Source organism: Vulpes vulpes, chromosome 11 (genome assembly GCF_048418805.1).
Source record: "Vulpes vulpes isolate BD-2025 chromosome 11, VulVul3, whole genome shotgun sequence".
Taxonomy (NCBI): domain Eukaryota; kingdom Metazoa; phylum Chordata; class Mammalia; order Carnivora; family Canidae; genus Vulpes; species Vulpes vulpes.
The window spans coordinates 97,394,379-97,418,428 of NC_132790.1; the positions used below are offsets into that span (position 1 = coordinate 97,394,379).

The following is a 24,050-nucleotide window of genomic DNA, read 5'->3' on the forward strand; positions in this document are numbered from 1 at the left end:
GTGGCACAAAACAGTTATTTTCATAACAATATTAGCTCTCTGTTAGTAAAAGTGCTTTGTTAAGAAAATATCAAGCTTATGTAGAATAATACTTACCCTTCAAAAGTTGCATAGGGAGAAGTGATATTACCAGGATAGCAGCATTATTAGTGTTTTGTTTTTTCTTTCTTTCTTTCTTTCTTCTCCCCCCCCCCCTTTTTTTTAATGAACTACTGAGAATATCGAGAAGGACTTTGATCAGTGTTGGTATTTATTATGAGAGGAACATTCTGGGAACCAGACTGCAACTATAGCAACTATAATTATTATTTTATTGTAGAAATAATAGTAGCAAAGGTACGTGTTATTTATAGAGAGGTCCATGTATCTGTGTTGCACTTAAATTTCTCCGCACTTTACTTTCAGAAGAAAAAATAATAAAGTTTTGTCTTCCAAGCGTGAAAACGTTCCAGTATTGTAAATCTCCAACCTGAAACAGAAAAGAGAATCTAGGCTTCTGAAAAATGTAAATGCCTAGGCCCTGCCCCTTGTTAACCTGCTCACTGCTTTTTCCCTCTAGTAATTATTTTAGGAGCTATATGATAGAAGCTGTTTTAAAAAAAGAAATAAAAAGTTCGAGAGGGTCAAAAATGATCCAGATTATGTGTGGATACCAATAGTCCTCGCAATTAAGTATTTGAGAAGAGACCTATATTTATCCACTTTGAAGAGGGTCATCAGGAGGGATTAAAAATTTAGCACTTCAGGCTCATTATGGGTTAGAGTGTAGTAATTATGTAGCTGGTAACAAATGCTACAATCACCACTTGAACATTAAGATATATTACTCCTTGAGACTTATGGGCCCCTCTTCAAGGAGCTTCACAATTCGTAAATGTCACCTGCTTAGAGAATAAGTTCTGCTGATCCATTATTTTAGATTTGGCATGCTTTTTTTCTGCAAACAGAGTGTGTTTTCCAAAAAAGGTAAGGCCTTGATAATGATCTTAAGGAGATAGGGGCCGTGTGTGGAGTATCTCCCCTTGGCATGAAGCAGTGCTTAATTGTTCTGAGCAGTGAGCCTTTGCACACAGTGCTCCAAAGAGAGGAGTTTAGAGAAGAGCTCTCTGTACTACATTTATTTTGTTTGCTGATAATTAGGAGGCTAGCCTAATTTTCTAATCTTGCAGGTTTGGAAAATAACTAAAATGTTCAGGAGAGAGCAAATTGAGCCTGGTGTGCCGTTCTTCATCATGAAATTTTTAAGGAGTTTTGTATCAGTGACTCCACATACCTCTATATCGGCCACGCTTCCTGTTTGTAGAGCATGCAGGGACATGTGAATGTCAAGAGAACGTGTATTCAGATCCACTTTCAGACTAAAGTGGAAGAGAGAGTAATATTTTCTCTTGAGTTTTTTTTTTTTTTTTTTTTTTTAAGTCTGGACAGAACAGTTTTAATGGCTCTCTTAATCTCTAACCCCAAAACTATTCACTCTTGTGTTTAGATAGGATTCTAATTAGTTAGGTGATATTAGGTGATATTACCATTGTATAGAAACATGAAAACACATTACTTGTAAGGTTATTTTCCTGCGTGAAAATGCAGTGTCAATAGCCGTGTTAGAACTCTACTATCGTCCTAGGACAGACCATTGTAGTCAGTTTGAATCTCCATGCCCCCTGTCTGGGAGCTTTTTAAAAGCAGAGACTGGGCCTGGGTCATCTGTGAATCTCTACTGTCTGCCCATAGGTCTGACACATGGTAACCTTCCAATAAATATTAGTTTGCTTTACTATTATTAAAATAGGACAAAATGTGGAGTGCCGGTTGAAACCTTAGCTCCAGATCCATGCTATAACCATCCTTACCCCACCTCCACACCTTACCAAAAAAAAAAAAAAAAAAAAAAAAATTAAACTAATTATAGGTGTTTCAGTTATAAATGAGACCATACATTTCATTAAAAGTTGACACAGTCACCTCTCTGAAAGGCCTCCTTCATTCAAGGAAATGAAACCAGCATTGTAGGTAGAACACTAGAATTATTTGAGTTGAATTTTCACTTCTCAACTAATTGTGATATATCACAAAGATAAAAATATACACCTATAATTTCACCTCAGTCTGATAACTGAGCTGAAAAAAATTGTCAGTTTAGTTAAGTAACAAAATTGGTTCGAGGTATTTTATGTGCTAGGCAACTGTGTTGTTGATTTTTTTTTTCATTTTTAATCATTTATTCTGTGAATTTTTCTCCCCTAAGGCGCTAGACTAAAAAAGTGGTATCTTTCTGCTGTTGATAAGCATTATGAGTAAAAATCAATAGTTAAATTGACCCAGTAAAAGATGTCTGGGGCTTACTATTGAGACAAGCACATCAGAAAACATATAGAGACTCTAACAAGGCTCAGAAGCATCTCTTGCATTTGTTTTGCATGTGTGTTAAATAGCATAACGAGGTGCTAATGAATTGCATTTTTTTTCTATGGCATCTCTTTAAGTGAGGATCCTGTTAAATCGTAGATAGGCTGCAGGGTCTTGAGAACCAGATTCAGTCACGGGTCAGCAGCCCGCTGCCCACATGCCCCAAATGCAGACATCTGGTTTGAGGTTGCCAGACCTCTCAGGAAATTTGTATTTAATTTAGCTTTTTTTTTTTGCTTTGCTGATCATCGGTTGCTTCTCTTCAACATTATATTTGCATTCTACGTGAAAAATAGATTTTATGTATTGTTAAAAAATATCTATTTTTAAGAGATGTACTTATCTATTGGACACCATTGTTCAGTGATAAAGGGATTTTGTAAGGAGATAGGATCAATACATACCAGCATTAATAATTTTAACACCCTTTGTCCACACTTAAAGTTCATCTAACTATGCTTATTCATTCAATACCATTGTTACATGAGTAACCTGAGGGAAATTTTTAAAGCGCTGGTGTAAACACACTAATATTAATCATTTCAACTCTCTTTTGTATACATATATCTGTACATTCTTTAACTATCAATAAGACTCCATGTATATAAATCTAGTTCCATGATTGACTTTTTTTCCCCTCTCCTTATGATCAGTATCACTCAACACTTTTTATACGGCGGGAAGCTTGTAAAACCCAGGGTATGCAAAAGTAATCTCCCTTTTTTTGGTTGCTATGTCTGTTGAAGACCCAAATCAAATAATTGCCTTCATTTTTCATTTTTAACTTTTTTGTTTTCATTTTTAACTTTTCTAGTTGGAAATAAATCCTCTTATGTGTTATCTGAGGGAGGGGTGGTTTAGTAGGAAGTCACTTAGTAATCACAGTTCATTAATCACATAGAAAAAACACTTTAAAAAAAATGTCAGTTCTTCATTCATAGAAAATGTATGTTTCCTTGAGGAATCTCTGTGAATTACTTGTTCATCCTCATTGCCTTTCATACTTTATATTAAACTCCTTAGAAGCTCATTAACTTCAAACATGAATCGGCTGTTACTGTGTACAGAGTCCTGTGGACAGAGCTGGCCATCGGACCTTTTTGAATGCCTGTAATCCTCTTGATCATATAATCAGCCTATTAATTTAACTCTTTACTGAATCGGTTGTTGCAGGCCAGTGGTGGGCTGGAGCTGGCTCACCTAAGATGATGTCACGTTTGCAGCTTGAACTTGGCCACGGAGGGAGTCGTTACCTCGTGGAAATTTGACAAATGCTCCAACTCAAGGTCCCTCCCTCTTCCAGACAGCCACTTAGACACTTAGAAGCCCTCACTGTTTATAGTGTCATCTCTTCTTTTTTTAAATCCATTGACCATGTAGGATACCCAGGTAGAATTTTATTTCCAGGTATTTTCTTTCCACATTGTTTGAAACATTCAGAACATCGCTTAATACACCACTTGCTAGCGGACTGACTGAGCAAGTTACGTGGCCCTTCTGTGCCCCGGTGTCCCAATCTGTAAGCCAGGTACGATAAAGGGACCTACCTTGGGCTTGATGTGAGGTTGAATAAGAAATACATTTGTCTCAGGATATTAGCAAAACACCTGGAGCACAGTGAGCCCTCAAATAGTACCTCCATTTGTCTCTTCATACCCTAATTAATAGGTGTTTTTTGATCTCCTCCTAGGTACTTAGCATTTTGTTGAGTCCAGTGGGTCACACCGATTGAGGCCCAGTGCCTCTAACATGGGGTATTAGTGATACTGCCCTGTTGCAGAAGAGAAAGCTCTTTTGCTCTTCCAGTCTAATGTCTTCTGCCCTTTCTTTGTGCATAGAACTTTCCTTCCTTCCCTGAAATAATTTTGTAAGCCATTTCATATTTAGATTTACTGTCGATATTACTTCCACTAGGAAGCCTCTCCTCACCCTAGCCCTGGCCATGTTACTATCCTGTCTCTGTATGTCTGTAAATATGCCCCATTCATATCTCTATCACTGTTTTTGGCACATGGATCATCATTATGTATATACCTCCCTCCCTCTCTGGATTTGGGTGCATGACTTGTGACTTACCACCTTTGTATTCTTACTATTTAGTGGAATACTTGATATGTAGTAGACCCATTAGAAATGTATGGTGAACGGTTGTTGGTCGAAAGAATATGACACAGACTTTGCTCATTAAAGACCTTATTACTTGATTGAAGAGGTAACACAGATACATGTGACGTGAAGGTGAACAAGAAAGCATTTTAAGGGATCCCTGGGTGGCGCAGAGGTTTGGCGCCTGCCTTTGGCCCAGGGCGCGATCCTGGAGACTCGGGATCGAATCCCACATCAGGCTCCCGGTGCATGGAGCCTGCTTCTCCCTCTGCCTGTGTCTCTGCCTCTCTCTCTCTCTCTGTGTGACTATCATAAATAAATAAAAATTAAAAAAAAAGAAAGAAAGCATTTTAATAATATCTATATTTTTAGATATTTTAAGTTTATATTTTTTCTGTATATGTATATGATTTTTTGAAGTAGGTTAAATCTATCATTTTTCTGTCATAGATACAGATATTTACGTTCGGACATAAAGGAATTGAATTAGGTCAGCCAGATCAGAGTATAAGAAGCCAAGTCTAGCTTGTCAACTGGGCTTTGTGACTGTGGGTCAGAAATATAACAGAAACTTTGATTATTCTTCCAGACAGTAACTCATTCTCTTTTGCTTTCTGTTTGTGGTGTTTTTTTTTAAGCTTTTACAAATCATTATGGCAATTTTCAAGCATATACAAAATTAGAGAAAATATAATGGTATTTTTGGCATATGTATGAATCAGCATTTTGTATGCCTGTATCCATATATGCATCAGACAACATTTTACCCATCTTGTTTCGTTCATTACCTCCCATATATACCTTTTATTCCTGATGTATTTTAAAAAGGATGCCAGACATCCTATTAGTATATCTATAAATTCTTTAGTATATATCTATAACAGATTAGAACTTGTTTCAAATATAACCCTATTTCCAAATCTATCAAAATTGACAATAATTGTATTATATTACTTAGTTACTCACTTTATGTTCAATTTTTCCCTATTGTCACTGCGAGATCTCTTTTATTGGTGGAGTGACCAGATGAGCATCTAAACAGGATTTACACATTCTATTTGGATGTTACATCTTTTAAGATCCTTTTAGTCTATGATAATTTCTGCTCCTTTTTTTCTCCCCATGCTTTTATTTGTTGAAAAATTCAATCATTGTCATGAAGAAGGTTTGAGGTTCCAAATTTAGCTAGTTGTTTCCCTATAGTGTTGTTTACCTTGTTGTTCCATCACCCTCATTTTCTGTAGACTAGAAATTAAAGCTAGAATTGAGTTCAGTTGTAATTCAATTTATTATTATTTGGTGAGAATACTTCTCGATGGTGCTGTGTACTTTTCGCTTGCATCACACCAAAGGGGCATAATTTCTGTTGTTCCCACTTTTAATGGTGCTGAAATCTATCAGTGAGTTCAGGTCAGCTTAGGCCGGTTCTTCATCAGACTTGGACCAGTGGCTTCCCCTCATTTTTTTTTTTTTAAGTATTTTATTTTATTTTTTTTAATTTTTATTTATTTATGATAGTCACACAGAGAGAGAGAAAGGCAGAGACACAGGCAGAGGGAGAAGCAGGCTCCATGCACCGGGAGCCCGACGTGGGATTCGATCCCGGGTCTCCAGGATCGCGCCCTGGGCCAAAGGCAGGTGCCAAACCGCTGCGCCACCCAGGGATCCCTTCCCCTCATTTTTGATCAGTTCTTAGATTCATGGTTTTTAAAGAGATTGCCGAATGGTGAGTTTTAATTATTATCATACCTGCTGCATTCACTATGTAATTTTTCTAATAAAGAAGTTTTTCTTAATGACTAATTGGTACCTCCACGATATGGTTTATATTAGAGAAAAATGCAGGAGTTTTATTGTATTTATCAATTTCAGATTCAGACATTAACTTTTTTCTTAATATAAGACCTAAATATAGTTACAGATACATTCAAAGTATTCTAACAAATTTTGATACAAATTTCCCTTGGGGATATTCTTTGAATTATTTCTCCTAATCCTCTTTTTGATTAATGCATTTTGAGAATATTATTTCCCACGGTTCCAGGAAGTATCTTGTCTTTCCTTTTTAGTTTACCATAATATGCCCCTATATGGTTGAGTTTATCCACTTAGAAGATATTTATTGAGCGTCATTTTGGAGGGGGGGGGGTGGTAAACACTGTGCTAGTCCCTGGGGATGTGGCCATGAGCCCTGCCTTTCTTATAGAGTATATAGATTGGATTTGTTTTCTACTTCTGATGTGATGTGATTTTCCAAAATAAATGTGTATATGAATCCGGTTTTGGTTACTATAATATTTGATGTCCTATATTATAAATATTAACCAAGAATGTTTTAGCTGGCTTTAGAGTCCCTGGCCCTAGAGTCTGAAATAGAGACAGGAAAGAAGTTTGAAAGTGAGGTTGTTTGTGCTGACCCAAAGAAAAGTGAGATGTGTCCATGTAGAGCATTGTATGTGACAAACAAGGAAGTTTAATTTTTGTTATTTGAAAAAGTAAGAAGAGGCAATAATGGGGATTCCCCCCAAGACTAAAAGTAAATGGTAAGATCTTTTGCTATTTTAACTTAAGCAAATATTGGAACTTCATTTGACTTTTATTTTCAGGAAGTGAGAGTGACATTGTAGGGATGTCTTTATCTCCTATAATTCACATGTGTTTTGTCAGGATTTTTAAAAGTGTTTTTGGATTTTAGAAAATGTACAATTTCTAAAGCCTTGTGAACATCTTCTTGGATGGCTAGCCAGTGTAAATAGGACCAGTAAGAAACTGCCTTCTCAGAGGGATTCTATGACTATGAGATAATATAATATTGAATTTGCCAAAAAAAAAATGGACTACGTAAATCTGAGGTTGTGATTAACAATTTGTTAGGCATACAATATTATATTGTAAATTTTAGATATATTTAAATAGTCATCATAATTCTAAAACTCAGATGTTTTCTCTAGGATTGAAACTCTACTCATGGGGGATCCCCAGGTGGCTCATCAGTTGAGCGCCTGCCTTCAGCCCAGGGTGTGATCCTGGAGTCCCGGGATCGAGTCCCATGTCGGGCTCCCTGCATGGAGCCTGCTTCTCCCTCTGCCTGTGTCTCTGCCTCTCTCTGTCTCTCTGTGTTCTCATGAATAAATAAATAAAATCTTAAAAAAAAAAAAAAGGAACTCTACTCATGTTCAGATAGTATAGCTCTATAGCTGTTATTGATGATTTAGGGTTAGGGTAGAGGTCAGATCCTTGGCATATAATTAAAATAATTTTTTTGGAAATGAAAATCAGAAAGATGAAGACCTTTACATTCTGCCTATTAAGTCTATGTTCACATGTTTTATGATGTCATGGGGAAATGCTGGAAAGCAAGAGAAATTTTTTTTTTAATTTTTTAATTTTTTAATTTTTTATTTTTATTTATTTTTTTTAGAAATTTATTTTTTAAAGAAGTGGTGTTATGTTGCTTTGCTAGCACTTATTAGGAACTTTGAAAGGAGACAAAAAGCTAAGCCCTTTTAATTGTGGTGTGTGGTAATAGAGGATTAGACTGAATTTAACTTTGAAGACCGACACATGGACATTTGTATTATGTCAGTTGAGAGAATAGTTGCATTTTTGGGCTGAAGAGATAGCTTAATCTGAATAGCACAAAAGTCGACAAAAAAGTTTGCTAATAGATAAATATTGACTGTTTTAATCTGTTGAAAACGGAAGGCTAGCATCAAGGATACAGTAGTAAAATTCTAAAAGGAGTTGTTGAAAAGTAAACGTTACGCAACATGAAAAGAATACCAGGGGAAAAACTGACAGAGTAGAATAACAGGAAGATTAGTCATTTCTGGAAGGGAAAAAAAAGGTGGAGAGAGGGGGAAGAAATATTTTAAACAGGAATGTAGAACTGGAAGTGCTAGTGCTAAGAGACAGATACGAGCTAATTTAGGAGTGAAACCAGGCCTAAAATAGGAATAATACTGGTCGCATGTAATTTTACAATATAAAGTTTGTATTAATGACAAAAATAAAAACGGGGGACTTTTCTGTTCGGCCTTAAGAGAACCCTGTAAAAATAAAAGAATGATGTTTACTCTTTAACCTCGTTGACTTGGCTGAGGTCAGCCAGCAGTGTCAAATGTGCGTGAAGAAAATGTATTTCTTTTGAAACAAACTAACATCCTACTATTTTCAGGCATTCTGGATATTTTAAAATATGTATGCTATTTGGTTTGAAATAATTTTCCCTTCGCATTTTCTTATCTGACAACTGAAGGAGTCACAGTCTCCAAATATTTTAAGAATTATTTCTGTAAGTCCTCAAAAATGTTACTTGTAACTCTCTGTGTATCTTAAATGTATATATAACAATCCCTATAGCAGAAAAGAAGAAAGTAAACCTCACAAGTGTGTGTGTGTGTCCACACGTATATGTAATCCCATTAGTCCCTAGTTTCTACCCAAGGTTTTAGAGGCATTTGTGGAACAGGTTTTGCTGGAAGCATTTTCCAACCTCTCTGAATGTTCTCCTCTGTCATATGGGAACAGCAATAAGCCTGCCCTCAAAGTTGTGCAATGAGGATGAAGCCATATACCTGACATGGAGGTGGTATTTGTCCTTTTAATTTATAATCTTGTACCCAGACATGAAACAGAGGCTTGTAGGATGCATTTTAACCAACACATGGGAAGATGGATGGTTGCCGTAGAAGCTCTTACTCATACCTTGACAACTTAAACTGTCGTTTGATAAGTTACATACGTATCCCCACTTGACAAATACAAAAGGATTACTTCTCCTGGCCATTGCTTAGTAACTCCAGGAAACAATAAATTCCATAAAATGTATTAAAATCAAGTAGATATCTCTAGTGTTATGTAAGCATGATAGCAGGGCAAAGTCTACGTATTCTTCGATCAAGAAGAAAATGACATTATTATTTAAATGCAGAAAATGGCTTATGTATATTGAAAAAAAGATAACAAACCAATTTAGAGACCCAAGACTGCTATTATTTTATGCAACTGTATGTAATATATCATTCCGTATCATCCAATTAATAGAGAAATGTAATCTGTATAATCAGGTAAGCATTTCCTGTTGATTTGACTGCCAAATTGTAATTCTTTCATGGCTCATGTGCGCAGACTTGCTGAGATAAATTCTAACTCCAGCACAAAATTTGGTGTTACATGAGCACTAAATAGTACTAAAAAATATATATATATATCTTTCTCTTCCTTTCCCCCCTCTCCTCTTTCTCTCTTTGTCTGTCCTCTCTATCCTTATCCACACAAACACAGGCACTTTCCACACACACACACACACACACACACACACACACACACACACACAGAGTCCCTGGGCTTAACTGCTTAACTACATAGGAAATGTTTATTTTCCAGACTACAGAAAACAAACGTTATCTCGAACACTGAAAGTCCTTCCTTTTCCTGGTTTGGAAACACTAAGTCATACTGAGTTGCTTGTAGATTTTCTTTAGCTAGCATTCAGGTTTATTTAAAGCAAAAGGTTGCGAGGACAAAATGACTCAGGAATTTGTAATGCACAATTACAGCTTTTCACTTTTAGGTCACCAGTTTATAGTTCACTGACTTAGTATTAGTTAAGGATTGGTAAAAATGTGTTGTTTAGTTTCAGGAGAAGGTGGGTAGCTCACTGCAATGTCACCTGTGTTGATCTAAACATGACCTAGAGTCAGTGCTTATTAATAGGTTTCTTTCCAGATAAAGCCAAGTTCAAGGAATTAAATGAAAGAGAGTATTCCCAGTAGTAAGACTTGATGGATAAGAAGCAGCTCATGTGGTCATCTACAAATATAACTTCTGTTATTTGATGTTGTTTTGAAAGTAAAGTCTTAAAATGACCCACACTTGTGTGTTTTTAATTGCACTGTTAACATCAGCAAGAAATAATGATTGTAGCTGCAGTAGATAACTTGAACAGCCAGAAAATATAAATATAAATATAAATATAAATATAAATATAAATATAAATATAAATATAAATATAAATATAAATATAAATAAATATAAATATATATACATATATATATTTTGACTTGAATAATTGAGTTCTGACCTCCCTGGTGTATCACTTAGTAGAGCCAAGGTCATAGGAATCATCTGTTATGATCTATCTTATATAAAAGCCTAGGAGATTACTTTGTTTTCCTCACCCAAAAGATGTCAGAATGTGGTGTGTGTTTTTTTTTTTTTTTAGAACTTCTGAATAACTTTTGTGTTAATTTAGTGTTAGCATTGAAGACAGATAAATTTAAATCTTGTTGTTAGCCAAAGAGTGAATCAAGCTTCTGTGGGTACAATGTATAATGCCACCACTCAAGGAATTCTGGAGAGAAGATAATTGTCTAGAGATTGGGTAAAGAATTGTCTTCCTTCTTTGGGAACTTTTGATTTTAAAAATAATCGAGAGTAAATAGAATGGAATGCAGCACCTCAAGCAGTGCCACATGGGCACCTAAATTTCTTCTTGCTAAATGCCACCAAATGGCTACATTTCTTATAGCTTGTGGCTAAATTCTGACAGAGGGTAGATGCCTTCACCATAACTGTATTTTCTCTCTGAAGTTTTCTGGTTTCTTGTGCTAACTTATATTAGGTTAAAGCCTGAAAAGCTGAAGCTAGCCACACTTAGTCTGGAGAGTTAGGCTCGCTGCCCAATTAAAGACAAAGATGGGTTTCAGTATTCTTCATTGGTTTCTTAGTCTCACATTTTTGACCGTAGGTGCTTGACTTGAGCTGTCTGAGCTGACCCAGATGGCTTTGTGTCCTCAAGAGCTAATTCAGAGAAGGTCATTTCAGCTGCTGAATATTCAAGGAGGTGTCTTGGTCCAAGGTTACTTCAGCTCATAACTCAAGGGATGATCCTGAGATTTCTGAAGCTTCCTCTGACCTCACAATTATTGTCTTGGTCCCGCACATAATTAAATGTATAATTAAATGATGGCAGTGAAATAGAAGTACGGCTGCCAGCAATGGTCATCCCCCCAACAGGATGGCCAGTACTTGAGTGATAATGATGTTATTACCGCCCAGTTAGTGCCTCTGAAGATATGATATGCTTGAAAAAAAAAAAAAAAAGGTGAAAACTGAAATTGTGCTTGGCTTCTTTTGAAATCTAAGAACCACACGAAACATTTAATTCCTCAAGTTAGTAAACATCGTTAAGAGAAATGGATGTAGACTTGTGTCTCTTGTAAACTGATGTACTTTATGCATATTAAGTTTTTGGAAAGACACAGAAATAGCAGATCCTCTTCCCACCAGAGTTCTGGCCAGGCCTGGCAGTTCTCACTCCCTTTCTTGAAGTGTCAGGCACCATCAGCTTTCAAGAGGCAGAGGAGGATAGGTGGAGGCATAAACCACAACCTGAGGAGCTGCCTTCCCTGGGTTCACAGTTTACATTTGCTCCTTCGTAGCTGTATGACTTTTGGCAACTTCCTTAACACTCTATGCCTCTGAGTGCTCCGATGCACTCCACTAAATGGGAGCATATCTCCCTTGTTGGGGGTGTCATGAGCCTTATAACACATGTCAAGAACATACGGAATTTTCGTGGCCCACGATTTGTACCATATGCATGTTAACCATTATTAAATTCCTAATCCTATGGAAACACTTTCCAAAATCTATCTTGTGAAAGCTATACTTGCAAATACACAAAGCAATGAAAACCAAAACTGGTGTGGCAGTTTTAGCAAAAGGTTCAAGAGCTGCAGGTCTGAACTGGACAGCCCGGGTCCTCGGCAGGTGCGAGCTCCGTGACTTTGAGCGTGTGATGGAAACGGAGTATCCTCATTTGCAAAATGAGGCAGTAATAATAGGTGATCTGTAGTTGCTGTGGAGATTGAATGGGATAATGCATTTAAAGCGCTAGGACCAGCGCCTGGCACCTGGTAAGTGGTGAAGAGTATTATTATACAGAAAATATTGTATCCTAAGATTCTGTGTGTGCAGGGTTTCCATTTTGCTAATGAGATTTGGAATTCTCTACTACGGAGGGAGCAAAGTTTCTGTTTTCTGGTATTAATGACTCTTCACAGTTATTCTCTAATAAGTAAATAGCATTTGCGTATTAGGAAAAAAGTCATCTGTTTTACACATATCCTTGGTTGAGCTATTTGAATTATTTCGAGGTATTTAAATTTTAAAAAATCTCACCTGGATAACTTTTTATGTCTGTTAAGATTTCAGCTCTGGAGACATCCGTTAGGTAAATGCCTCGTTAATGAAGTTACCTGGCCGACTCTTTTGTGCAGCGATATTCTAGCCCCTGGTTAAGTTGAACGGCACTGAAAGCAAAAGCAATTCATCAATAACATCAAAATGGAAATAAAATATAGTAGCAAAGAAGTCATTGCTCCTTCTGTAAAATAAAGATCGTATCGTAAGACCTGATATTTCCCCATCTGTTGGGAGTGTTGTAAAGATTATGAAAACATTAGTGTTTGCAAGAAGCGACCCTGTGCCAGGAAGGCAGATAGAACATTAGGAAAGAAGTGGCCAATATTGCACGACGGCTTTTATTTTATATGGTAACATCCTTTCTTTCATTAACAGGGACCTTTAGGGCGATCCACTTGCTTAGTAGGAGTGAGGAGGGCGAATGAATTCTTAAAAGGGCTCATCAGGACCTCCTTGTAATAGAGCGAAACCTTTAAGAACATGTTTTCCATAGATTTAGAGACTAAGAATTTCATAGTGACGGTATATTTATCGCCTTGTTTGGGGAGCAGATTTTAAGCATGATCACAGTAAAAACACCTGTTTTGACACTCTGGGAAAAGGTGCAAACATACGGGCAAACTCTGTCTAGGTGTAGAGTAAACAAGAGTGCTTTGGCTAGCATCCTGCAAGGAGTTGGGTCTAAACGGTCTGCTCCAGCTTCTGCTGCTGCTGCTGCTGCTAATACTGCTGGGAAGGAAGAGTGGCTGACCTGGCATATCCTTTACTCTTGGTGCTGCAGCAGTCACTCAGGAAGTGTTGTTTAAGGGGAACCTTCTGGATCCTTTTCATGGCACCATGGCAAGAAGAAGCTGTGTCTTATCTATTGAAGATAAAGCATGGAGTTGGCTAATGGATGCTGGTGAGTGAATAAGGCAAATGGGAAGCCAGTTCGCAAAGGTATCTTTTGGGAAGGGCTGATCTCTCAAGGACTGACATGGCAACCGTTGGAAAACGGCCTCTCACAATCTGAACATCAGAATGTTGTTTTGGAGGGAAGTCCTAGTTTTCACACTGGTGACCTGTGATCTTTTTATATGTTCCCTAAATGAAGTTCATATCCATTCCCAGCTCTCCTACTTGAAGATCCTAATCCTGAAGTTGGTTAGATCCCTCAGTACGTGAAACACATTTTGCAATGTGATTTTTACTCTTGTTTTCCACTTGACCCAGAGTGATCTAAAAACAAAAAAGAAAAGCTTTTTTAGTATATGAAAGCAATTTTTCCTCCTTTCAATTCTCAAGGAGCACCTCCTTTTTTAAACAGCAAAAGATATAGAATTTTCACTTAAGAAGCCATTTAGTACGCATAATGCTTGCCAGGAATATTCTTTTCAATTCAAGATCATTATGTAAGCAAACGAGTACGACAATATTGGGTCTATTAGCCAGATAGTGGCACAGGAGGGGTCTTTGACATCGCTAGTATATATATGTACCAATCCAAGCTGTAGTTCCCTTGAGCAAGTTTCTCTGTCAGTTAAGTGAATAATTTGAATGAGCTTTCTCAATTTTTCTCACTCTAAAATTTTATTTTTCTCATTTTGACAAAGCCTACCACGTGACTTGATTTTTTTTTTTCCAGCTCCTTAAAGCAAAATTGCCTTAAGGGGTTGGTCTCTTGTACCTGTTGGATATTTAATATTCAGGGGGCTCCCCCAGATGAGTTCCTGAGGGCTCGTGAGTTGTTGAAGAGCTGTGAAGAGTGGCTAACAAGTTAGAAGGGGCTCTCTGGAAAACAGAGTATCATGAAGCCCGGTTTCAGGAGAGTCCTAGTGAGTGGTTTATCTGATGGTGCATTAACACCTAGTACGTTAGTCACATTTTCCTGTCCTTCCTCCTCTTTTCTTCCCTTTTCTTCTGTGTCTTCCCCTTCTGGTTTCTGAATCCTCTTTGTCCACTGGCTTCTTTGTCTTCATATTCTCTCTTCTCTCTCTGAACTCCTCTGGTCTTCCTAATCTGATCAGAATAGAAAGTGATGTATTTGATAAAGCATCCGTTGCTCTTCTTTAAAAAGCAATTTTCATTACTTCTGAGGTCAAAAACCAGCTCAGTTGAACACTTCTGTCGCATTTTCTCCTCCAGTAATGGACGACGTTGCCTTTTAATTTCTGTTGCCTTGTGGATGAGCCCCCCGTGGTTGTAGATATTTGTAAATTGCTTTTCCTTAATGTGAATGTTATAATGACAGGACTTAGGAATTTCTGTGTCTCGGGGATTAGACTGTTAAGCTCAACTACAGTCGGCATACTGTAATATGTCTTCCTTACTTTTCTTTCTAGAACTAGAGCTCCATATGCCCCTCAACTGTGTTTTTGGCTCTCTTACGGGATGCTAGAATGGCCTGTCTCCATGTATTCCGTTGCATTTTGCCATTGCTTCTTGTGTTCTGTCGGGGAATTTTGGTGATTCTTTTCAAACGCTACCTTGAGCTCTGTGCTAGTTGTTCCATCCCCCCCCCCCCCCACGGTCTCGTGCTGCGTGGTCGTGTCTCCACTTCCTCCGCCCTGTCTGTTGACAGAGCCTGGGTTCCCTGATGGCTGCCTCTGTACCCTTGTGAGGGCGGGAACATTCCTCCCCCTGCTGCTACAATTGAGCCCGTGCTGGGTACCACGTTGCCCTCTACACTTGCTTTCAGTTGTTAAGGCTTCCCAAGCTTTGGCTGTGGCTCAGTGATCCTGCTGTCGAAACCCTGAAGCTTTTCTAGCCTCGACACTCAGTGGTAGCAGCAGGTGTTGGGATTTCTCCAAGCCCCTAAGACCCTGGGAGCAAGAGAATGGCCGTTTGACATAGACCTCAGGACTTTTCAAAGCACCAGGAAACGTCTGCGGAAGATATGTAAAGGTAAGATTCTGATTTCTCTAGGAAGCTGTTCTAGAAGCTAAAAACCTCCAGCCGTGGATCTAATGTAGACTCAGTAGCTAAAGTATGTCCTTGGAGAACTCTGTGCTCGGTGATAAAGCCAACACATGAATCTTAGATTGGGTAACTACTTATTAAAACACCTCTTTTGAGAATTCGGTATGATATTCACATTTCTAATCTGTTTTATTTATATTAAAACTTGGCATTGAATAGATTCTTAAAAATACCTTTTCCATTACTTGAGTTGGAATCTATGAAGCACTTCTTCTCTCCTTCAAAATCTGCATTGTGTATCCAGTAGGAGAAGTCTCGAGAATTAGAACAGTCAGAAGTAAAATAGAAGTTATTTAAGTTCCCAGATGCCTGTATTTTTTTTACCCGTTACTGTTCAAAAGCAGAAACATCACCTTATTATATCCTCCAATTCTTTACATTCAAAGTTCTAAAGCCATAATTAATCCGAAAGGAATAGGAAGAGCCGCTCAGCTCGTGGTAGTGCAAGGGTATGTTACTATCCTTTGTCAAAAATCACTGCTGAGCATTCTAAACGTAGCCGTCTCTTTTCTTGTAGGACTTTATTTTCAGTTTTTTTAAAAAGGAATTATTCCCCACCTCTAATTTTTTTGGGCAAAAAAAAAAGAGATCACTCCATATGGATATATATATAAAACCTGGACGAGCGGTGGGTGTGTTGGTGGAGGGGAGGGTGTAAGAGACAGATCAACAGCATCGTGGAGTGAACAGCACAGATCATCTCGTGAGCATTATTTGTAACCCTTTATTCTTTACCCTGCCTCCATTCATGAGCATTAGTCCGTGACGTGGTGTTAAGGCAGCTCCTCTAGTGTGTGATCCTCAGTGGCCTTACTCTCCATTCAGGTCTCCTTTTTTCTCCTTTGTGTTCTTTCCCATATGGACTCGATCTGTTAATTGATTCCCTGAGGTTGGAATCCAGGCTATTGGCTGTCACACTGATACTCCCTCATTTCAATAACTAAATATGTAACGGAGGTTTCAAAAATGAAAAAGGAAGAATGTTTACTAATAGCTGTACAAAAGGAAGCATCAGACTTCTCTTTGGTAGCGCTTGCTTAGGATGCCTATTTTTGAAACTAAAAGATGTGCAGCAAAGTATTTTATTTACACTTGAAAATACCCCAATTTTATTTCCTCTAGACCTCAAAAGTACAAGTAAATGGAATGTTTTGAAGTCTTTCTAGTGCGTTAAATTGGGTAATTGATTTCATGTGTAAAAATAGAAAAGGAAAATTGTAATGCTTTAATTCTTAACATTTGTAATGAGTTTACAGTTTTTGAAAATGTAAGGCACGATCTCAAGCCAGGAGTTTGCGTTATTCTCAGGTTGGCTTATGAAGTGCATTTTTCTTTTTCTGTTTGTTTAGAATTCTTACTAGGACAAGAACTGAAACAATAGCTATAATCATCAAATTATATATTATTACTGTTATAGATTGTTTATTATGTTAATCATATACTTAATGTAATTAAATATTAAGATAGAGTGATAGATTGAAATTAGTGTAGGCGTTTACAGAATTATTTTAAAGCTTTAATATTACTTAAAAATATTTTTAATGGAACAGAATGAGTTAGTGGTATTCAGTGTGTTTAATGGACCAAGTAACTTCCCACAAACTGGACTCAATACAGTAATATTTAGACTTTAGTGATTTCTTTTTTAGGATGTACAGAAAAGATACATGATATAAAATATTGGTGCCGTGAAGCTCTCAGCCACTACCTGAATAGAAAAATCTATGGAATAAATAGTAGAATGACCCTTTTGCAGATAAGGAAACAGAAGACTGGTAATTCACAGTTTTGAAGCCCAGAGCCAAGACCAGAATGCAAATCACTGAATTCTAATCCAGCGTATTTGCCTCTCTGCAATGCTATTTACTGAAATTGAGGTATATTTGGGCGGTCATCCTGCCAGTGTCTGCAGGGCAATAAATAGATTCTAGGAATTAAAGTGAGTTTCTGCAATATCAAGGGTGTCTGATTATAGCTGATAAACATGTGGTCACTGCTGCAGGGTAGCCTGATTGAGGCCTTCAGAATTCCCCTTTTATTTCTGCCTTGTTTAATGTGGCTTTCCTTATATCAGGGTCTGGAAAAGTACAGCGGAAGAATCATTACAATATTTTTGTTTGAGGGGAGTATTGAATTTCTGGCTTGCCATTTACTTTAGTTATGATCCTGTATATTTAACAAGTTTCTGAAAATTTAGATTCTTAATACGGAGAAGAGTAGACCTACGTGTATATATATATGTGGTTGATTTTCTGTTTCTAAGCAAAAAAATTTTAATTGCTTTCCATTGTTTCCAAAGTTGAAAAATTCCTCAGCTTGCATCTTTAAAGATATCTGTTGATTTGTGGTTATCACGAACGCGGAAAGAGTACACATTCTCGGCACTACAATAATTATATACACATGAAATTATTTGATATATTTATTAGTTAAGTGCTTTCTGGTTGCCTGACATAGAATTATTACTTCAAAATCCAAATTCTCCCTGATTTGACTGGATACCTATCATCATTTAATAGGACCATGTCCAGGCTCCTTAAATGTGATTTTTTTGGGGAGGTAATCCAGTCCCCTTGAGTGCTGCCCAGTGGACTCAAGACCCAATATGAACCTGAGAGAAAAATGTGTGGAAATTGTAATCGCAATCCGGTCCCCTTGAATGGTACCCAAGATGGGCTCAAGCCCCAAAATGGACCTAATTGAAAAATGTGTGGAAAACTAAGAATGTAAACTCTGAACACTCTTTTTAGAAAGTTCAATTTGCAAAATAGTTGGAGTGCTTTTGGAATAGGAATTTTTGTGACACTTATTTCAGAAAAAAAAAAAAAAAAGAAGAAGAAGAAGAAGAAGAAGTACTTGTTCTCCCTGAAAGTCTTAGAAGTCTTAGGCTGGTTCTCAAAATAAGGTTCTTAATCCCAGTCATAATGATCCCTGAGTATTTATTTCTACCATCACTCAACTCCTAAAACTGGTACATCTCATCCCCCCTGTTTACTCTTTTCCATGTACTCCTATCCTTTCTTGGAGAGAATGAGAACTGTCTGGACCGGTGGACAATGAGCAGAGGTCCTAATTAGTGGTAACCCCTGGCTGTGAGTGCTAGTTCCCAAATTAAGTACTAACCTTTTCCTGGCATAGTGCCATCAAGATGCTTCTGCCCGAATTTCCTTCCGGCTCAGTCTGGATTGCTGTTCCCTCACCGGCAATTTGACCTTAGAACAAAAAGCTACCTATTCTCTCAATTGTAATCTCACAACACTCTAAAATATGAAGAGTGAGTGTCGTCTCCTTGTCGGGGTTTTTATGAAGATTGAATACATTTTAATGTAATGAGACAGCGTGTGCCAAGCACTTAGCGCAGTGGCTAGCATGTTAGAAAATAGACAGACCTTGTTGACGTCGTTGCACAATTTTTCCCAAGGTCACGCCACTAGAAAGGGATGGAATCAGAATTCAGGCTCAAGTCTGTGTGTCAGGGAATCCAAACAGAACAGGAACACATGCACATTTTCTATAACAGGAACCAGGAAGCGAGAACTTAGCCACCTCTGAACTCTGACACGGCTTCTCGTGCCTCCCCATCCCCCTCTATGATGCATAAATCGCGATGTCATGCGTGCTGATTGGGAAAGTAGCAGAGGTCAGTGGTTTGGGGAAAACTCTAGACCCAGAGCTTCCAAGGATTGGAATTTCAAGCCCTGCCCCATGCAAGCTGCGTGATTAAGTTACATCCCCCTTTACAGTTCTTTGTCTGTATATGAAGCTAACGGTAGCCTCCGTTGCATTGCATTATTGTGGACAGGAAAGATGGAAATTAAAAAGCACCTCCAATTAGTGACTTTCATTCATGATTGATAGAGATATGAATATTTATTTAAAAAGAAAGCATGTTCACAGAATGAAACGCATGTTTCATGAAAATCAGAAATCCCTACAGTGTTAGAGATGGATAGGATCTTGGTGATCGGATGGCTTTCCATTCTCCAAGAATCTGCATGCTGTCCCCATCAAAGACATTCTAGCTCAGTGGCAGGCCAGTGGAGAAATGGGGGGAAGGCATCGATGGTCAGAACTGACCCAAATATGGAGTGGTTGTACCTTCCAGAAGGTGGGTGAACTTCTCTCAAGCTGGGTTGGTGTCAAGGACTGGCCTCAGTGTCGCCAGATGATGAGAATAGTCCTGGTTAAGCAGGTGGTAGGTTTGTCGTTCTTGTCTTCTTTCTTCTTTGAAAGCAGAACCCAGACCAGCAGCTGGAGCTCTAGTTCTGGGGCGGAGTGAGCTACCGTGGGCTGAGTGGAATGTCAGGGGTTACCCTTGAATGCTAGTCAGACCAGGGATTTCCTTCCGAGGGTCTCAACTTCTTGAAGTCGGAGATGTTTATTTTACTTGTTTGCAGGACCTTGATGGGTGCTTGCTAAGTAAAAGAAGAACTCGTTTGGGGTGATCATGGCCATCACAGGGGTTGGAGAGCAGGGCCGCAGTGCAGGAAGCCTAGGACACGTGGGGGCTCCCTCAGGGACAGAGGGAAGGGTTAAGGCAGATCCTGGTGGTGGCCCAGGGAGCTGAACGCACATAGTCTTTCTAATGCCTGGCTTAGGGGCCTGGGAGAAAGGAAGCTGCCAGCGTAGCCTGATTAATGAATGTAGTGAATAAAGTATTCCAGGTTTTTAAAACCTTTCAAGAGTTTAGAGAAAAGAATTTTAAAAATTGAAATCCAGGGGCATCTGGGTGGCTCAGCGGTTGAGTGTCTGCCTTCGGCTCAGGTCGTGATCCCCGGGGTCCTGGGATCGAGTCCCGCATCTTCTCCCTCTGTCTGTGTCTCTGCCTCTCTCTCTCTCTCTGTGTGTGTCTTATGAACAAATGAACAAAATCTTAAAAAAACAAAGAATCAGAACCTATTAGAATCCACTTACACTAGTTTTTCATACAGTTAAAAATAGGATTTCTAGTCTTAAAAACTCGATTTTGGTGCCAGAGACTTGAGGAAAAATGTATCTGTCAATACATCATCGATACACATGACCTCATATAAAGAAGTCATCAAAAATACAGTTTTAACCATGTAATATTGTGAGGTCGTAATTTGTAATACGTGGACATAAAATGGAAGAGCTTATGCAGACGCTGTGGGAAGCCAGAGCGTAATTCTAAAAGCTGAAATATTTATGGGGGACGATCGGTAAAACGGTGAGGCTTTTTAATCACAAATTCTGTTACTCACACGTTCCCCCGAAATAATAAGATGAAAAAGCGTCTTTCCATCAGAGTCTGGATCAGAAACAGACACCAGAAAGAATAAAGAAAATTCACGGTGCGCAGCGGTAAGCCCGGCCAGGTTTGGCGCTCCTCCCGCGGCCACGGAGGTGCCACCACCCGAGCAGGTGTCCCGTCCCTCGCGGAGCGCACGGCCGACACCTGAGCCCTGCGCTCCGGCCCAGGACATCGTGTGCTGGCACCTGAAGGATGGTTGTTTAGGAAACTTCAACTGAGAGTTAAAATACACCAAATGTGTCCGTGAACATTTGTGTCTCCTTAATTTGAAAAAGACCATATGTTACAGCAGAGCTTCTAGAATATTAAGAGAGTGTGGAAGCTTTCCCAGGATCTCCGGCGCACACTCTTAAGCCACGTGCTGAGTGGGTTGCACGCTCAGAACCTTTTGCTTTTTTGCCGAAGCCCCAGCCGATGTGAAGGCACAGGGCGGGGAAAAATTGAGTCCAAAGTGGCAGAGTCATCACTGACCTACATACCTTACTGGGTAGCAGGTGGGGGCTTCCTGTGTTTTTCTTTTCCGGTGTGACCGTGAACTTGCCTCCTCCCTCTCCTCCCGCTCGCTGTGTGTGCACCCAAACGTGTAGACACGGAAACGCACATGCACAGGCTTTTGCTTCTCCCATAAAGGATTTATACCGGAACAGGAATTGCCTGATATTAACTCCCTATAGTCCTTTCTCATCATTTGCTTTTGTGCCCTTGAATTCTGGTGGGCCTACCTGTGTGTGGAGACACCCTAGCGGGGCTTTGCTTTCCTGTTGCTTTCTGATGCCTGGGTTTGGCTTATTTTGGAGATTGATCACGCGAGTTTTAATTAGGTGGGAAGCCAGAGATGACAGTGAAGCGCTGTGACCTAACTAGCAAGAGTTAAACCCCTCGTAGAGAGCCCTGTACACGCGAAATAGCTGCGATCACAGAGTACCAGGCTTTCTCCTCCCAGACCTTGCCCTCGATGTGTTCTTGGCACTTTTTAATCTGTTGTTTTTTTTCCCTTAAAATGACAACAACAACAACATGAGAGGCAGTGGTACAAATCCAACAGGTGCAGTGTCTCCTCGAGGAGAATTTGGTCATTGGAAATCCAAGGGTCAGTGCGAAGAGGGAAACGTTCTAACTAAAGGGAGCCGTGTTGGGTCATTGTCACCATTCTTGGAAACCTCTCGTGGAACCGGTTGTCACAGTAGTTGTGGTGACACCCCGCCTTAGACCCCACACCAAATACCTAAGTGAAATTACTTTAAGGAAATAAGTAATTCATATTGTATTTTCAGAGACCAAGGACTGAGGGATTGAGCTTATCCTTTCTTTTATGTAATTTTAATTTTGAAGCTATGTTGATGGATCTGCAAACGCACATTTGATAAACTCCCATATAACAGAGCAGTCCCTAACTGTACCGTATTAGGATGGTTGCATGGAAATAGCCCTTTAAGCAGGACCCCCTCAACTCCGAGGAGAGTTTGATTGTAGGTCCTTTGGAGAACCAGAATTGGTTTTCAGGTGTCTTTAGTGGGTTGAAAAGTAACAGGTTGAAAGTGAATTCCTTAAAAGATGCTAATTGAATGGACACTTGAGTTTTATTTACAGAACCTCAGACTGAGTTAGAACTCTCCTTTAGTTATTTTGAAGTCATACTTTCCCATTTGAAAGATATTTTAAAGTTAGATTTCACGTTTAAGGCTTCCTGTGGGCCGTTTCCTACCTGTGAGTCAAATCCACCGTTTCTTATGGAATCGGGTCAGTTTCTGCTTAAGATTTGTAACGTTTTGGGCACTTTTGATGGGACTTGGGAGCTTTACGACAAAGAAGAGTAGAAGTCATGTAAGAAGGCTGTGGACAGAGCGCTGGACTTTGTTTCGGTCCCTGAGTTTTCTGGGACAGGCCCGCATTTAATCACCCTGTTACTTCGGGTCATGTGTCCTGGAAGCCCACCCGTCGTTTTGCCTCCCTGAATGGAATGAAATCTAGTGGAGATACACACAGCACAGCACCTTTTGTAAACTCTGCTTCATCTTGTTTGTGAAGTAATTCATTTATCTGAAAAGCGCTGTTAAGTCCATGTTTAAAAGTAAACTGTGAAAAGCAAGCCTTTTCTGGAATCCTGCCCACGGATGACACACCTGTGTATCACTCTCGTGAACACTAACATTGAAAGCATGATGATTGTTTCTGTAATAGAATTGGTGGTAGAAATTTTAACCTGTTTGAAAGAATAGTGGTGTTGGGGGTAGGGGAGAGTCCAGACTCTTCCTTCAAGATAAGCCATAAATTGTAAACGCCAAGGTCCCGTTTAAAATTTATTCTACACTTGGGAAACCGATTTCTGTTGCCCCAAAGAATTTTCCGAGAGGGAAAATGCATGTAATGGGAAGAAAAAGAAAAAGAAAAAAAAAAACCAGTATGGAAAACAAGCACCTTCCCCTAAGGAGAAAATGTTTTTTAACACTAGAGAGTATAGAATTTGCTGTATCAACAGAGTGTATTATTTCATCAAACAGCTGGATAAGCCAATGTGTATTTATTGAATAAATGAGTGTGTGTTGGTGAAAATCAAAGAGAGAGTGGGTGAATGAATGGATAAGCTTAGTGGTAACACATTCTTCCTATTTATTATTTTTAGGAAAAAATCGTTATTTAAAAATACTACAAAGAATTCATTGGAAGAAATTGGGTTCAATTCCTCATTTTCTCCTGTAGTAACAGCCGGTTGTTACAGTGGGATGAGAACTTTTCTAGGTTATAAGATACTGTTTTTGTAGGTTGAATTACCCTGCATTTATAGAGCTTCGGGGAATCAGGAGATGAGAAAACACAAACCATAAGCAAAAAGGGCAGTTGCTACTAGTCTAAAAATAAACATTGATCCATGTAATCGCATTCTAAATAAAATAAATAGAAATGGATTAGGAAAATTACAGGGGTTTCGAAGAATTTGGTGTGTTTTCCATCCCTATTTTCATTGGGATTTTATGGCAATCGTTATTAAAGGAGCACCACACGCTACATAGTTTTAAACTTTGAGCCACCAGCAGCAACACCCCAAAGTATATTGAAGGTCTTTGCTGTATTTAAAAAAAAAAAAAAAAAGCACTGG

General features: G+C 38.8%; 1 protein-coding gene across 32 annotated transcripts in view; it reads left to right on the forward strand.

The window, feature by feature from the left end:
* Positions 1–24,050, forward strand: part of MBNL1 (muscleblind like splicing regulator 1) — a 204,081-nt gene that overhangs the window by 79,523 nt on the left and 100,508 nt on the right. For 4 of the 32 annotated variants that reach the window (XM_072727177.1, XM_072727175.1, XM_072727176.1 and 1 more), the window contains exon 2: positions 13,505–13,624. The exons of 25 other annotated variants lie outside the window; for them this stretch is intronic. In XM_072727177.1, the coding sequence (XP_072583278.1) occupies positions 13,619–13,624 (6 nt within the window). In that variant the 5' untranslated portion in view covers positions 13,505–13,618. Of the gene's footprint in view, positions 1–13,504; positions 13,625–15,044; positions 15,607–24,050 lie in introns of all 32 variants that reach the window. 3 more of the 32 variants (XM_072727187.1, XM_072727182.1, XM_072727186.1) reach the window with 1 other exon arrangement.